The sequence below is a fragment of the Chironomus tepperi genome, unplaced genomic scaffold (genome assembly GCF_022539635.2).
Source record: "Chironomus tepperi strain 1889 unplaced genomic scaffold, CSIRO-AGI_Ctep_v1 contig_479, whole genome shotgun sequence".
In the NCBI taxonomy this organism is placed as follows: domain Eukaryota; kingdom Metazoa; phylum Arthropoda; class Insecta; order Diptera; family Chironomidae; genus Chironomus; species Chironomus tepperi.
The window spans coordinates 858,441-876,741 of NW_027226601.1; the positions used below are offsets into that span (position 1 = coordinate 858,441).

The window sequence follows — 18,301 nt, forward strand, 5'->3', positions numbered from 1 at the left end:
TCCACAGAAACATAAAACAATGACAACAATCTTCAGACTCATAAAGTACAGACTTAAAGTTAGTTTTATACGAGAGAGTAAAAAGAGAGATTAAAATGGAAAAAGTTTGAGAATAATTTTGGGTATGAATCTTCTAGGAAAATGACATGAAAGTGTTTTGAAATGAGATTCTCATTATTTTAGTTGAATGGGGCTGATATGTACCCTGAATTTACGTTATAAGCCAGTGGCTTATCGGAAGAAAAAAGTTTTCAAAATCGTAAAAAAAGGCTTAATAAAGAGTAATGGCTTAGTAAAAAAATGTAAACAAATGAAGAAAAAACGATAATTTTCATTAAAATCTTAAAAATTAAATACATTAAATTAATTCCTTCTAGTCCTTATAGATTTTTCATAATGAAATATGTCATTTAAAATCGGAAAATTTATTTTATCTAGTTTAATTAATGACTTTTTGGTAGTGGCTTATTAACAAATACAAAATTTTTCCAGAGTCAAATTTCTTTACTAAGCCAGTGGCTTAGTAACGGGTAGTGGCTTATAACGTAAATTCAGGGTAGATTATTCGAAAGTGACGTCTTTGATGTATGGGCTACGTACTTAAGAGCTTTACGTACTAAGAGAAGCTGCAACGAGATTATTACAATTTTCCGATAAATGTGCGTATTGCACGTAATGCGCGTAATGCGTGTAATGCGTGTAATGCGCGTAAATGATAAATCGTTTCTATCAGTGATGTGCAACCTGTGCAGTACCCATCCCTGTTCTAAAGGTAGCATCTAAAATTGCAATTCTATTGACAGACGTCACTTACCAACGACCCCCTCATTATTTTCCCAAAATATCTCCAAAAACCCATTCGAATTTTCCATTAACTCTAATTAACTTTCCCTTTCTCATATTCAAATGACAGAATGACTAAGAACGACAGACAATTCATGAAAAAAATAAGAAAAATGTCGTCTCAACGGAGACTAAAGTTCTTAAGAGTCTTTGCTTAATTAGTGACGATGTGAATCTGTTTCGTTTTGTTATTCTTTGAATCAGTTGTAATATTATTATTAAGTATTTCTAAGTAGCACTTGTACTGACAACATGGAAGTATTATAATGCTTTGGTACAATGTTGTTGGATGCTGACATGTCGTCAAGTGTGGATTTGTCTGTTATGCTTGTTACTATTCCGAGTAGCATAAAGAAATCAGTCTTCAAAGTGACTTCAAGGCAACTTCGAGACTTACAGTTAATACGACGGCGTACAGGTGGTCTAGCGAACATAATGTGCTGTTCGGATATGCTTGCTGCTTACTGGATGGTTTGTGCTTTTCTGTGATTTTCGGATACTAACTTTGGTACCTAATTTACTCAATTCTTAGGTTATACGGCTGTCATATGAAAGAGTAGCTACTAAATTGACCTAAAAACCGTATTCAGCTATTCCAAAATCTTAGAATTTCTGCAATCCATATGCAATAGTAAATTCACACTTCTCCTTTCGTACCGAAATTCCATCGTTAATCCACGCATTTCCATCTCCTTAAACAACAAAATTGTTCAGCTTCAAAAGCATAAATTTTTAATGGTATACAGAATTAAGACCCATGTCTTCCTACAGCAATTTATGTACAAAAATTTTTTTGCCCTTGTGCCACACGACCGGATACCTTTTAAATGTCAATAAAATCTTGAACCATTTGGGACGAAAAAAATGTACGTCAGCAATTATGTATTTTTAAGAGTCATCAAATAGACTTCATTTTAATTGTTGTCAAGTATTCTTATTGAAATGATCCGCATAGCATGTTTAACAAGCCTCTTAGGCAAAAATTTGCATTATCGAGACGTGTAGCTTGATAAAAAAAAAAAAACAGTTTCAAATTTGAAGATGGATAGTCAAAAAGTTTAAGTGTCATTAATTTGCTGTCGGGTTGATTCTTCTGCTTGATTTGTTGGATATTATAGGATGAACTATAGTCATACTCTAGGGCAGTGGATCTCAATTATGCTCTGTGAAGACGGAAGGCACACGGTATAGAAATTGCAGAAAATCTAGCTCAGAACAGGATAAGCTTATTCAGCTAAATCTGGGATAAGACTTGAATTTCGCCGTCCTGACCCTAAGTCGTGTGCTTTCTGGGGTTACACCAATGTGCAGTGCTTTTAGAAATTTGACTAGCCTTAAAAACTAGTTTGACCGTGGCATCTATTCAACTATATGACCCTTTGCTCCTTAAACGAAAGATATCGAGAGCATGGGTCGAAGTAAGACAAAAAAATGCCGTCATGGCAACTAAGGTTGTACGGGAAGACTGCGTGACGTTTTTTTAACACGTGAACCAGACGGTAACCTGGTGAATACGTTATGTAGATTGTGGAGGTAATAATCATCTTGAATTTGAGATTTAAGGCAGTTCTGGCAATTTTCAGTATCACTGAATATCCCAAAAACATTTCAAACTTATCAACAATATTTGTTTCAATTCAAATAACCTCATTACATTCTAGAAACTTACATACCTACGTAATCCAAAAAGCTCAAGATCCATATGATTCCAAACAATTTCTATCCAAATCCAAAAACTCAATAAAGCCTCAACATTTTATCCCCATTTGCTTAGGATTCTCTTTCATTATTTATTCAGCACAAAAACAAAGAGCAATGTACATACGTCAGACAGCACATGTACATACCTACGCAAAGTGGAATTTTTCTCCCCAAATCCCATAAACCTTTCATGTACAGCACAGTTGAATTCTCAGAACAGAATCAGACTGAATTTTAATTTCTTCTAATGCACATTTTTGCATATTCACTTTTAATCACACGATTTCACTTCCATTTCATCAAAAATTCTTTCTATGTCATTGTGCTGTGCTGTGTATCTTAGTCTATTTCGCACCTCCAACCACAACATGTAATTTTATATAGCCATAATAGAAATAGAAATGAGTGATGAAGAATTTTTAATCACGCTAAAAATTTCACATCTAGACGCAGACAACAACGCAGTGGAACTGAAACAAAAGACAGCGAACGACATGAAAAAATCTCATTTGTGTCAAATTAAAAGCATGAAAAGAAGTAGAAAAGAAAAAGGCAACGAAAGGCGTGAAAATATGTAAATTTTTACTTGATATTATAACTATGTAACTAGTCTTAGAGGAATGGATTAAAAGGTATAAAAGTGAGAGAAATGACAATAATTAAATGCTATTTAGCATAAGTAAGGGATTACTCAACACAAATGCTTTGTTTTCACATCCTTTTTAGCAATTATAAATGTGTTTATAGTTGGATATAGACTTGAAGGTGCGAAAAACTTCCGTATTTATCATGCTCAAATTCCGGCGGCAATGAAAATATTTTTATGTGAATTTTAAGAAGTGATGAATTAAGGTTATGTGATCAGTTTGTAATTGGAACTGACTGGGAGGTTCCAAAATTCCCGAACAGTACATCTTGTCCGTTATGGCACCGATACATCGCTGTATTAACTGTAGCACACGTAGTTACCCTGGCGGCAGCTTAATGGCGGATTTTATTATTGTTCGCCGTATTGTGCTGCTCGGGGTTAAGGCAAAATATGCTTAATACATGACTTTTGGAACCAGAATTGTGAGATTTAATAGAAAAATTGCAACTTACAAAGTTTCATTTTCAAATTTTAAAAGTTCGTTACATTTTTTCTGCTTAAAAATTTGAAAACTTGAAAATTCAAATTCTACAAAAACAGTTAAATATTTGAATTCTACAAAACCGTTAACTTCCATGAATCATAAATTTCACATGACAGCAAATATTATTCATTTCTGTGACTTTATCATACCTCATTTATCATCAAAAAATGCGCCTTATTATTCATATTTATAGTCATGCCTTTATTTTTTCGCCAAACACAGCACTAAAACTACGTGTGAACAAGTCAAAATAAATACCGAATGAGTATTTGAATACTTTTGCTCACCTCGCAATATAATCATTTCTCATTGGCATTTTTGAGAGTTCGTGCTTGTTTTTCTGCAGGAAAGAACCTTTTTTATGTGTTTTTTTTTTTTTCTTTTTAAATGTTCAACATGCTTGTGTGAAGCTGTGCTTTATCAACAACTCAATTGAAGGTTTCTGTTTTCTTTTTATTAGTTCCTCATACTGCTCGTGAAATTGATAAATGATGAAATGAAAAGGATTTTTTGTATTATAGCTTGTCATCGTCATCATACATATATGTCATATCCTTATTATGCATACTTATTTATAAAAAGACTAGATAAATTTCATGCTCGGATAAATTTTTCTTTTAATCATGGAAAATAAGGACAACTTTTGATTCTCATTCAAACTTGCTTCATTGTTGTGTGGTGATGCTTAAATTTCAATATTAAAACTTTTTATCATCGTTGAAGTGGGTTAGTTAGCAGGATGGGTAATTTTTTTTTTGATGAGGTTTTCTTTTGTGCTATTTTGAGGGATGCCTTGATATGGATGGACGATGATTACTTTCAGATAAGATTGGCATTTTCAGCAGTTTTTGTGGATGTAAAAGGAAACGTATTAGATTGTAAATTACCAAAATGAACAATTTTCTATTTTTGAGATTTGATTCCAAAATGAACTCAATAGTTGCCTAGCTAATCTAACCTAAAATTCAGATAATTAAGAACATTATATGCATTAATCGGATCTAATTTTGCAATCCTTCTGTCTGAAGCTGTTGACACAGACAGTATTGCATTTGATATTGGAAATTGGCAAGCGATAGCTAAGGATAGGGCTAGTTTCAGATAGAGCTCGAAGTCGACTTGAAGTTTGTATTTGAAAATCACCTCAAGTCGTCTCGACTTCATACAACATTCTAGTTAAATTTGAGCTCTGGTTTCTGGTGACATCTGAGGGTTCATGGATCACAATTAATCTGTACGGCCAGCAAATCTAATAAATAAGCATATAATTGCAGAGATTTCAAAGATATATATGACATCCAACCCCGTACACAATCTACAAGTCAATAAAAAGCGTTAAAAAAGCCCCAGAATCTAACATTAACTTGAACACTCCAAATAAGTCACCTCACCTTGATGTCCATTATTAATTTGCATAAACTAGAATAGAACATAGCTATTGTTATAGCCTCAATTTCCATAAAAATTACAAATTCAAATTAATGCTGACAATTAAAATATTTATAAAAGAAAAGTAATTATCAAGTTGACAATAGAATATGCTGATGTACAGTTCAGTACCCAAGTAATTTACAGTCGTCATTAATCACTGTTTACGTAATCCGGTGAGAAGAAGATTATCCGGAATTGAGTGATTGATATTGGTTATCTGTGATTCAAAGGTTGAGGCACTATTGAATATTGGACATAAATGTGAATGAAGCATGTTTTGGATGTTGCGTGTCTTTCGGGTGACATCGAGTCATCTGTGTCGTCAACAGAAATACAAAAGTGGCTAATTTGCATGTCTATACCGGAAAAATGACTATAAACCTAGAAATCTACATTTCTAGGGTCAATTTGGGTAAACAATCAAAATTTAAATTGCAAACAATCAAGCTGAACAGTGATACTTCTTAAATAAACATCATAAAATTTCCCTACAATTACAAAGAGCTTAATGAAGTCACAAAATGTCTTCTTTTTTGCAAACCCACAATAAATCGACCTAAAAGATAAAGCACACAGAAAGTGTCATAAAGAGAAAATTAATTTGTTGGAACATCCAACTGAGATATTATCAGCAAAATCTTGAAACCCGTAATTAATTAATATGCAAACAGACACAAAACATTTTTTTCTCTCATGTCTTGTTACTAGGCCGCTTTAAGAGTCAACAAGCTGAGACAAATGCATTAGTTGAGATTTTTTTTTGAAATCATGAGTCTAAGAATGACAAAAGCTAAGTAAGTATGTAAAAATAATTATTTCCTGAAAGAAAAACTGCAATTCTAATTAAAATAGCACGAGCCTCTCTAGTGCCTATGAAAATTCTCATGTTCTACATATGGAGGAGACAGAGTTGGTTTCTAGGTATTGGACATATTTTAGTTTTGATGCCTAAGTCAGGGATGCATCTACAAAATGCATACTAACAGATAATGCGCACCACGTCACACTAAGAACACAACATAATGTTGCATCCGATTTTTATGAATGGAACTTATCATATTCTTTGTTATATGTGGGATATACACTTCAGATTAAATCCTCCTAACAGACATTAAGCATACTAACATGACCATTACCTAACAGATAACGAACATCACGTGACAACATGATGCAAACATGCAAGTATGCAACGTATGTCACATGGTACCATCTTATCGTATCTTGTCACACGATGTTTGTATGATTTAAACAGATGCTCCCAACAGTGTTGGTTGTTGTGTAGCTGTGACTATGTTTCTAATCTGAATCTACAAAGCACGGTGTAGTGTTAGACGCATTCTGATCGCAGAAACCTAACAGACAATGACGATAATATGATACCATGATGCCAACATGTTATCATGCTACTAAGCAACATGCAACATGACATCATGGCACAATGTTAGTACAGTCATAGTCTGTTAGAACTCTGTGATCAGAATTTTCAAACACCAGCTTGTGCTACATATGTAGATTCATATCAGAAACATGCTTACAGCCACCCAACAACCAACACTGTTGGGAACATCTATTTGAATCACACAAGCATCGTGTGACAAGATACATATTTTTTGTTTTGTTTCTAGGATGGAAATAGAAGAGATGACAGTAAACAAAGTAAAAAACCTCTTATCGCATTTCTTTTTCCACTTTGCACTTCCAGCAATATTTCTTCCTATTCTTAGTCATGTTATGAATGAAATGTATCTTTATGTTTCTATTTACATCTCTTGTGATAATAAGTACATTCTTAGTGTTGAAATACACATGCTCAAGTGCGAGAATTGATGGAAATCCCCCCTTTAGCTCATTGTGTAGGAAATAGGGCACGTTAGGTAACGATGTATAAATATTTAAATCACTTAATATTGATAAATTATTTTCTCAGTATAGCATTAAGTTTTTAATGACGTGCTGAATCAGTGTTGAAGAGTCTCATTGTATACATTTCAATTTAAAATACATTAATAATGTTTTGATTACGGTGAGAATTAAAATTCAACAAAGTTCAAGTTGTTTGCTGATTTTCGAGATAACATTTGGAAGTTTTTGATTCATCTCTTGTATGTTTTGTAGTAAAATGTCAAGTATTATCGCTAAATGTGATGATATGACAATAATGAAGCATGATTGTGCTTTGAGAATGAAGTCAGGAACATTTAAACCTGACAACATGTAAATACAGTTATTTTTTCATAGATTTGAATTTTTCCCGCACTTTTGGATCGAATTTTTTCCCGCATTTATTTACAATAGCTATAAAATTTATAGAACTAAAGTAATTGTCTGAATTAATCACTCTAAAAGCTGATTTAGCAAGTAATTTTTGCACTTTATTCTTTGCTCATACATATGAAGTAGTTTTTGAATGAATAATTACCAATTGAGTAGATTATTAGAGTAAATTTCAATGATAAACATTTGATGTGAGAATGTAAACAAAAGAAAATAATTTTGTTTACTATTTTGGTTGTGAAAACTTAATGATTCATAGTTCTAATCTTTAATACTCGAATGTTATGTAAATAAGTTATTAAATTAACAATATTGAACTTCAAAGTTGCAAAATATTAAGTTTTGACTAAAATGCGCTTTAAAAGCTTGTTTACAATGTAAACTTTACTTTTACAGCATGTTGACACATGGAAAATTCAGAATCTAAATAATCCTACCTCAATTTTCTACCTGAGTAAGTTCCATCCCAAAAATATTATCATTTAAACTTTTGCAGGTTTCAAATTCCAAAATACCGTTACAATAAATCATCAAAACAATAGAATCACTGATAACAAAAAATATACAATGTCCTTTTAACGTATATGTCATCTACTGTAATTTATGAATGTATTGAGGCAGTATAAATGCACGTCATTTTCAAAAAACGAAATCAGTATTAAGAATTAATAATACCAGAAGTGTCATTCGTACTCGAATGTGATGAGCATTTAAGGCTCATCCAGCGCGTGTTTTAGATTTAAGTTTCCATCTTTTTAATATATATAAGTGCGTCATGTGTAGGCTGAATCGATGAGAATCAGTTATGTCAATATGGATTGTGACATAAATCAAGTGAATCTCAATAAACAGATTTTGGAGATTCTTTCATAAGATCTCAAAAATGTTTGTCAACAAAGTTTTAATATATTAAGGCTAGTAAATTAGTTCATTAAGTACCATAAAAATTACACAACTCATTCAGGAAAGACAATCATCAACAAAAAAGTAAAAATGTTAAATAAACTCAAAATTTCACTTTGCGTACGGATATCATTGTTACTGATTCCATGCTTCTTCTTCATTCTTACACGAATATTTATCATAAATGATGTGACGGAAGATGAAGTGAGCATTAAACGCAATCGTGACGACGATAAGAAATCTCTTGGTAAGTATAAATTGCTCATTGTTTATAAAAATCAAGTCATAGTGACTATAATCTACTTTTTACCAGTTTTTACATCATCACAACGACGACTGTTGGGTATGAGTGATCATGAAAATAGTCAAGATACATATTCCATACAATCACAGCATGTTTTATACACACAAAATAATAATAATAGAACTGATGATACCTTTACACAACCGGAAGAATTGAATTATTATGGAAGTCAAGCAGTTCTTGAATTAGCAATAAATGAGTCTGTTCAAAATGGTACTAATGCTCTAAAGAAGAATACCAGTAGGATAATAGCACAAGTTTTGGTGTCATGTTATTGTTTTTGGATGCTAGCCATAATTTGCGACGAATATTTTATGGCATCGATTCATGTTTTTTGTCATAGTATGTATTAATTTATTTTATATTATTTTATATATTATTTATGGCTTCCAATTTATTAGCCGCACTTGTATGGACTTTGAGACAAAGATTTTTTTGTGCAATTTGTTGCTTACTTTTTGTCATAATTTGGTGTCTGAGTTCAGGCTTGACTGATTTGCTGTGAAACAGACATGTCTGAAGTAAGCAGCATGATGTCTAGTCAATGCTCAGAAAGCTTGAAATTCAGAAAATCATTGAAAATTCGTTTGAATTTTTTATGGGATTCGAACTCATGTCTCTTATCTCTAGACTATGAAATTGCTTATCTCCCTCATGCCAACAGTCATAACATTTCATACAATCCCTAAACTGCGCCTTCTTAACCAATTACTAACATTTTCCATTTATATCCTCATCCACAGAATTAAATATCAGACATGAACTCGCTTCTGGAACATTTATGTCAATGGCAACATCAATGCCAGAATTGTGCATTAGTTGCGTAGGAACATTCATCTCGGACGGTGGTATTGGCATAGGAACAGTCGTTGGCTCATCTATATTTAATATTTTAGTCATCACAGCATGCTGCGGAATCTTGACACGGTCAGTTCACAAAATAGATGTATATCTACTCAGCCGAGACTGCATTTTTTATGCTCTGTCTATCATTGGACTCATCGTTGTGATTTATGATCATCTCATAATGTGGCATGAAGCTGCTTTAATGGTCGCTGGATATGGCATCTACTTAATCAGTAAGTAATAATCCAAAAAGAGCGAGAAAACCATAACTTCCGATTTTTTTTTTATGATTTTCCTCGCCTCTCTTTTGTGTCTTGCATTAAACTGATGATTTACTCTTTTATTTCTCCACTTAGTGATGTACAGCAGCGATATAACACCTGAAAAAATGAAGCTCATTGCACGAATAATTAAGATACAATTTTCAAAGGTTTCATCACAACTGTATTATGCTGATGATTACGATGACGATAAAGTAACGGAAATCAGTCCACTTTTTGTGCGTGATGAATCAATTCATAATCAGAATCGTAAATACACCATAGACTTAGACGCGAATAACATCAATTTAGTTGTGGAATATGAAAAATTAGACGATGATGATGATGACTGTGCAACAAATCCATGGAAACTACCGAGAAAATCTAGTCTTCTTCTATTCATTCTAAAATGGCCAATAACTTTCATTTTGTGGTGTACAATACCCGATTGTAGACGCTATGAAAAGTTTTACGTTGTCACATTTATCAACTGTGTGGCATGGATACTCTGCTTAAGCTATTTAATTGCTTCAATGATTGCTAATGTTGGTAAGTTTTATGGGATATTTTTTTTGCTCTTTTGTGAGACAGAGTTGGGTGGTTGGGTAGGCCTAGTGATGACATGTTGATGAGATTGAGGCATTGATAAAGTTCCATAGGGGTGTATTAGGATGGAATGGTCAATATAGACTCTTTGGGTATCTTCTAAGTACTGATTATTTAAGATAGTAGGGTAAGCCAAAATAGCACACAATGGCCATAATGCTGACAGTGACATTTATGTAGTTAATAAGTGACTGCCAAGCGTTCACTGCCTATCAGTGTATTCTATCCGCATTTGTAGACTAAGGTATATCCTGTGGTTGTCCGTACTTTTTCCAAAAATTCTCTTAAAATCAATACCAAGTCCCCAAAACCCCAACCCTGCCCCTCCAATCTACAGATCCAGCAATTATTTTTTATTATTGTCTAAAAACTTTCCTACCATGTCTGTGTGTCTGAGTGAGGATGAATTTATCAACATGTCGTGATTCAGAGCAATTTAGTTAATTATTTTAGCAGTGCTGTACAGAAAAAACTTTAATTAATTTAATTCTATTTCTTTTCTCTTTAACAATTTTACAGACAGCATTATGGGAATAATATTTCTTGGTGCATGTACATCCATACCTGAAGCGGTATCATCAGTGATTATGACGACAAAAGGAAATGCCAATATGGCAATCAGTAATGCGATTAGTTCGAATATCTTTGATATTTTGCTGTGTTTGGGACTTCCATGGTCAGCAAGAACAATGATTATTCCGCTGATTTCGGGAAAGCCATCGGTAAGCATTAAAAATTCTTTTGTGTATCATGGATTTATGATCCTTATTCTCTTTATTCTTTTTTGTTTTAGATCACGCTCGCCTCAACTGGAATCACGTATTCAGCAATCTCATTGCTAGCCACACTCTTTATTTTCATATTATTATTCATCATCAACAGATTCAAGTTGGATAGAAATATTGGCATCAGCTGTTCAGTATTTTATCTAATATTTCTCATATTCACATTTATGCTGGAAATGAATCTTTTTATTCCTATGAATTTTCCATCCATTGCAGCGATTAATGGCTTAATTTGAATATGAATGCAAAAATAAGGTTAGAATGTGAAGCTATAAAATGCTGACTTCAGCACATGACCCCACCGATGATAACCTTAATCTACATAATACTTATGTATGCATAAGCTATTCTTTATGTTGTGGGCCAGAAAAGAAGGAAAAAATAAAATATGATAAATTACTGTCTATTGTTTCACAAAATACAACATCTACCGAGATACGGAGCACATGTAGCGTATTGTAGGGATAGTTCAGCAATGACGTCCATGACTTAGTAGAGTGTTAGGTGGAGTTAGAGCTTTGAAATTCACATGACAGAGGACATTGGAGTCAAAACATCAACCTTTGTCACTTTTTGATGACCTACATCTACCGAGATACGGAGCACATGTAGCGGATTGGGGATCATTTAGTAATGACGTCATTTACTTCATAAAGAGATGACTTAGAGCTTATATGACAATGATTTTGCATGAGCATCACATGACAGACAATACAAGAGGTCAATACATGAATACATCAACATACATCACTTACGAATGACCCCCAAGAATATATTGCGATAAATTTTAAACTTGATAGACCATTTGTACGTGGAAATCATCGCACACACAAATTTAGTTCCATTGTTTATGCTTATCGAAATGAAAATTAGGTCTCTGACATATTACATAGCTATTGCATATTACATAGATATTACAATATACTGTATTTAATGAATGAATGTTTACAATTGTTATTACATTTTTTTTTCATTTTTCTGATAAAGTCGGTGGTTTCTTTAACTTCTGTGGAATGTCTATACAAATTGTTTTTTTTTTTTCATATCCATACTCATCAAATTATTGAGAAATTACAATAAAACATTGCGGCATGGGAAATCAAATGAAAGTGAAATTAATGAAATGCTTTCTTTTGTTTCCATGACCACAAAAATTAAATTTACTTCTTTTTTTCAATATCATCTCGAGTCATTAACCTAATGGAGCCGAAATGACTCGATTGCACAAAATAATTGATTTCCTATCCAGAGACAATTTGATGACTCAATTTACTTTTTACCAATTTAACGATGACGGTTGTGAGTGACTTCTTTTTTGCAGAATCAAAAATGTGATTACACACGAGTAGGTTGGGTAATAATTTTTATTGGCTTCCCTTTTCCGTTCAAGTAAACGCAAAGAAATACTTCTTTTTTTTTGTTGTGGGTTATAAAATTCTTCAAGATGCTTTTAATGATTGTTTAGCTTCCGGAGCTGTTTGCAACGTAATTTTTTGGTGGAACTAATAGGCTTTATTCTTTTGGTAAATTAGATTCTTTGGAGGTTATTTGTAAGTGATATGTAAGATGATATGAATTGGTTTGTGCTGGCATGAGTTGCTTCAGAAAGGTTGATGATGAAATGTAAGAGTTTGTGCTGATCTGATATTTGCTGAACCAATAAACAAGAGCTGTAGAGCCTCCCGTAAAAGGCTAATTTATGTCTTTAAGTCTGACTATGTAGATGTCAAAAGATCACGTGGACGGCCAAAGAACTCATAGACGGAAGTTAATGATAGAGACAGTATTGCAATTTGGTATTGGAAATTGCAAAGCAGTTGCTAGGTAAGGAGGCCATAGATCACAATATTGACCTGTACGACCATTGAATTAAGTATGCAAGTAATTAATAATCAACAACTAAGCAGCACAATATAGTTTCCAGGGCACATTTGTGTCGGTTGTATGACATGAGCCTTAACTAGATTGCATAGTCCAGAAAATTACTTTGGCACCTATCAACTACGGCTTGTTAGAGGAATGTATGCAGACGATACTGGAAAAAATCAAAATTTTCCATAACATGACATGCGGTAACATTCTTCATATGATGCAATTTGTTTAGGACTAGCTATAACATTCTAAATCTGACTAAATCTTTCTTAGCAACAATTAATGTCGTTGTATATCACATAAAGTATGTTGCTTGTCTAGAACTGGAGTAGGAGGTCACTCATGATTGCATTCTGACTAATTCATCATTGCTACTACTCTAAGTCACTTAAGTGCTTTAAAATCACCCAAAATTAAGCGTAAATCAGATGAAAATACTTTAAATTGTTCAATATTTTAAGGCTTAATATCATTATAATTCGATTGATACCCAAACATAACTAGTGTATCGGGTAGAAACCCAATGCGGATATATTCACACCGTCCATAAAAACTAGGAGCTTCGCTTGGCAAATGTTTGAGGAATCAGGCTCATCAAAGCTTCGCTTGGCACATGTTTGAAATCAGTCTCCAGCGGGTTGTTTGTTTGTTTGTTTGTTTGCTTGCTTACAGAAAGTGAATTTTTCGATTTTCTCAGCAATGCCTCAACCAATTTCAAATCTGTTTTTTGATTATGGTGAGAAATTCCAGGCACAAACTTTTTGCGCTAGAACAAAACTTGCAATTGTGCTTAGTTTTGCTGAAAAATCCAAAAACTGATTTTTCAATCTGAACAAATTCAATACATTCACACGTGAAAACGGTGTGAATATAAAAATTTCACAGCTTTATTCAGCCAATAGTGTCTCAATCTGTAATAAATGTCTCTAAACTAATTTAAACTCTTCAAATGACTCAAAACTGACAAAATTTTCTCAATAATCTTCCTCAAAATCTAAAACATTGTCAATCACTCAACTTTACCTCTATTTCCACACATCCAAAGTATATTGACCCTGCATTAAAATCATCAACTATCGCACATCATACGCCTATCATGTTATTACATCTACTAAACGTCATCTTGTTCAAACAGCCATGAGCCTTTAAGAGCTTCAAAAAAATTGAAATAATTTGGCGTAAAAAGATGACATAAATGTTGCGTGAAATGTCACTTTAGTGCTAACTGATGATTTCTAAACTCTCGCTGATTTTTTTGTTGTGCTTTTATAATTTATAGATGTAATCAACCTCAACTTGATATTTTTGCAAAATTAGTGTGAAATTGTAGTATTTAGCTTGGAAAATCTGTAATTTAAAATCAAGCTCTGTACTTATGGATTTATAAGCTTCTTTGGATTGAAAATTAAAAAGACATTAGCAATTGAATATTGGTTTCACAATGAATATTTGTCAGTATTATTAATGGTTATTTATTGCTTAAGTTTTTCAATAATTTTGTTAATGAGATTTTAAAGATATTTTTTGTGGTTTGGGGAATTGAGGCTGAATAGAATTTATCTAAGTAATTTGTTAAATCTTTTTCAGTGTTGTGCTGATTAATTATGGACATTGATAATTGTAATTAGCCGAATTTAAAGCTATTAGTTCTTATAAACGCATTGTTCAATGTTAGAAATGGGTTTTGTGGCTAGAAACAACATATAGAAAATATTCAGCAGAGCTCTTTGTAGATTTCGAGCTCTGATCAGCAAAAGCTTGGAAAAGCAAAAATATGAGGGTTAGGGGTGTATATTGGAGATGTGTCAACAAATAATAGACAATATAGGATTTTTGTCCAACGGGGCTTTGACCCAAAAGACTCTCATTAGTACAACTTTGAAGTAGTCTTTGTAGGTCGAGATATAGTCGGATTGTCGTGGTGACACATCTCTAAACTCTCGCTGAAATCACACTTTTGGATCACAAATATGGTGTCATATTATCGAATTAATCATGTAGGCAGCCTAAGAACACATGGAACGAAACTGTTGATAGAAATAGTGATGTACTTGGCATTGGGAACTGATAATTGGAAGTCAGCAAACAAATTATATATTATTTAAAGGGCGCAGCCTTATAAGCTGGAGGTATTTCGATTAATAATAGCTTGTATTACAACCTTTAGACCTACAGATTATAGAGGGATCCGAAACATTTGAACCAGCGAAGTAAGCAAGCAAGTGTCATCCAAGGGAGCATACTGAGTAGAATATAACTGAATTTACTTTGATGGGTATTAAACCTAAGTCAGCTTGACCAGTAATACAGTAATTAGATGTTCAAGCTCTAAACTTGCATTAAAACGTTCCACAGCATTGCTACACATATCCCACAAAGGCTACCAAAGAGGATATTAAGTCATACTGAAATAATTCTGTCAACTCCAAAAAACATAAAATCGAGCACGATTGCACAATAAATCACAATAATTCACCAAAAACAAAAAACAAAGCTTTCAAGTACAACATTTTGCCAATGCAAATTGCCAAATTCATCGTAAATAATTACTTAAAATTTAAATCTTACAGCACATTTATGGATGATGACAAAATCAATCTTACATAAAAGTAAAGTTAAGAAAACAATTTTTTTTTTTGGCACAATCGCACAATAAAAGCAATTTCTGTTAAATTATTTTTAAATACAGATTGAATCTGCTTTTAATGGCTTCTCGTTAATAACTACGACTTAGTCTCCATTCACTTGCTCGCAATTGACCATGAAAACTAATGTGATAATCATCATTATTATCGTGTTATGAGTTTGTTTTGAAGAATAATCATTGCTAATCACAATGGATCACAGCTCTTATGTCTTATACCCGGTAATTTTCATCATTTCTGTTTCATCACAAATGTGTCAATTCCTATTCTATCTCTGTCCATTTCAGTGACATGCTATTGTTAATAGAGGAAGGAACTGATCATGGTCTCGAGTAAAATAAGTCTATTATTGCTTATTTTACATATAGCTGTGAATAGCAGCCGAGATTCATTGAATTCACTACATCATATGGGTGCATTGCTCTCGTCTGATTCCACTCATGTACAACAGAAATAAAAAATAAAAAAAAAATGTTGTTCAATTGCGAATATAAAGTAAATTTCTGATTGAATTATTTGATGTACAGCTCTTTCGTTTTCATGATTCAGTAATTGAAAGTAAAATTAAATTTATCGATCTCTCGTAGTCAGGCAATGAACAGTGAAAAAAAAAATTGAAAAATGCAGAAAAAATATTTGTTCCCGAGATGTGGATGCGTAAGGAGTGGATATTTGTAGGGGAATTGTGGACTTTGTTGGAAAATAAATAAAGGAATGCTTTAGAGTATGCATTACTCCTGGTAAACTGAAGTGACTCGAGAAATGCGACTCACAGCCTTTTGTTTGTAGTTTAAAGACAGTAATGTCGTCAAAAAAGGGATTTGGATCTAACCATAAATTTTAGGCCTAGATTTGAATGCGCTAGTTTGGCGAACCCTCATTAGTTAAACTGTCATTAGCCATAAAACGCATATAACTCAAAGCTCCGGATCTCTTAGATTTGAATAGTTAAAATTTACTGTTTTATGCATCAGTCCTACTATAAACTTGATGGGCGATAAAAAAAAGTTTACTTTTTACCAGTTTAAGGAATGATTCTCAACAAATTGTTGTGCACTCTTTCAGATATGATCCAAAAAGTTGTAAATTTAGGGACTGAATCCATAAAATTACAGATTTTAGGCTATCTAAATCACAAATTTTAACGTTATATTTGCCTATTTGACATCAAGGGGCATATTTTAGGAATAATTAACCTAGTGGTTTACTGCTGTTAAAAGTAAAGAGCGTGCTCATTAAGAGTAGGGTAAGAGCAATGTTCGCGAGCATGCACATCTAGTGTATTTAAGGTGAGCAAGCTTTGCCTGTTAAGGAATAACATACTAGGCTTTGGTAATAATAATCTAGAGATTCTAGACTATATCCTATGTCATACTGTAGAAAATAGAACACACATTACAAGCCCTGAACGCAAAGCCTGAAGAACTGTAAAATTCCATTTTATTAATTTTTCATCAATTTTCATCATTTTGACCAGTTCACACTCATAGCCTAGCAAGTATATAAAATAAATTGACAATTTACCTCGAATTTTTTTTTAACAAACTATATACTCCCCGGGTCACACATACTACATACAAAATTGAAAATTAATTCAATTTTCGCATAGGCAAGTAAAAAAGTGAGATTTTTCATTTCCATTAATTTTTCTCTGATTTACGATAGATAAAAAAAAATAAAAAAATTTTCATTCAAGCGAGGAAATTAATTTTAATGAATATTTGTGTCGCGTGGACACACACATGAGAGAGTCAAAGAATTAATGACAAATGAGAGATTTATCTGTCTGATTGTTTTCCAAAGAGACGTTAATCTGTGCAAATCTTATTTTACAAAAGCCTTTATGTATAATTTACTATGTGAAAAAAAATAAGCTTTAACAAACAAGAAATGCGGCACAATAGATGAAGTAAAAAGTGACCCAAAATTAACAATTGAAGCATTAAAAATTACCAAAAAGACACAGAAAAAATTATTGCATTTTTTAAAGCTTTTTTTTCGGTAAAATTAAAGAAACAAATTTTTTTGTAAATTGATCTACTTTCTATTCAATAGTTTAACAATACCCGCAGCATATTACATGGCGCTTAAATGCTGTTTTGCGCAAAAATTATTTGAACAACAAAAAATAAATTACTTAAAAAAAAATTGTTTTATTAACATTGTAAGTCCGAGCGTTACGAGAAGGCATACATCAGATTTTTTTTTTCTGCTGTGTATATATACTTTTTTATTTGTTTACTTAGTTTGACGCAATCAATGAAATGTACATAAAGCTCTGTTTTTGAAATTATGTAAATTACTTCTTTTTCTGTGCAGAGTTGATGGATGTGATTTTGTGGATAAATTTAGTAAATTTGGGGTTGTTTACCATAATAAGTAAGATGCGAAGTATGGACAATTTTGAGATCTTCATCCTCCCTAGATAGTGGACAACCTGTGCTCCGCGGCTTACAAGTGTGCTGCCAAATTTGACTAAAAATGTAATGAATTGCAAGCCGTACACGGTTTTGGTCGTGGATTACTATTAAAGTGAGTTGGATAACATAAATGATTGCCTACCACTGATTTAAAGCATATCTAAACTAAGGACCTACCCTTCATTTCCTCCCTAGTATTACTTAATAAGCAAACGACCTCTAATTTATGAATGAAGATTTATGTCTAATTTTTTGCAAAAAAATCTTTAAGTTAAAAA

General features: G+C 32.7%; 2 protein-coding genes across 2 annotated transcripts in view; one reads left to right on the forward strand and one right to left on the reverse strand.

Annotated features, from left to right (window-relative positions):
• LOC139099610 (uncharacterized) overlaps window positions 1-18,301 on the reverse strand; it is a 48,740-nt gene that overhangs the window by 14,914 nt on the left and 15,525 nt on the right. The gene's annotated exons all lie outside the window — the stretch shown is intronic.
• On the forward strand, window positions 8,058-11,486 carry LOC139099647 (sodium/potassium/calcium exchanger 5-like). The gene is made up of 6 exons (XM_070652171.1): window positions 8,058-8,532; window positions 8,599-8,931; window positions 9,333-9,668; window positions 9,792-10,244; window positions 10,821-11,023; window positions 11,095-11,486. Exons 1-6 carry the CDS (start codon window positions 8,376-8,378, stop codon window positions 11,320-11,322), a joined length of 1,710 nt encoding a protein of 569 aa, XP_070508272.1. The 5' UTR covers window positions 8,058-8,375; the 3' UTR covers window positions 11,323-11,486.

What these genes read in the sequence shown, in the direction of transcription:
- LOC139099647 (XM_070652171.1), top strand. Translation starts at nt 8,376, where the DNA reads ATGTTAAATAAACTCAAAATTTCACTTTGCGTACGGATATCATTGTTA. An exon ending in CGACGATAAGAAATCTCTTG is followed by an intron (nt 8,533 to 8,598) that starts GTAAGTATAAAT and finishes ACTTTTTACCAG; the next exon opens with TTTTTACATCATCACAACGA. An exon ending in TGATTTCGGGAAAGCCATCG is followed by an intron (nt 11,024 to 11,094) that starts GTAAGCATTAAA and finishes TTTTTGTTTTAG; the next exon opens with ATCACGCTCGCCTCAACTGG.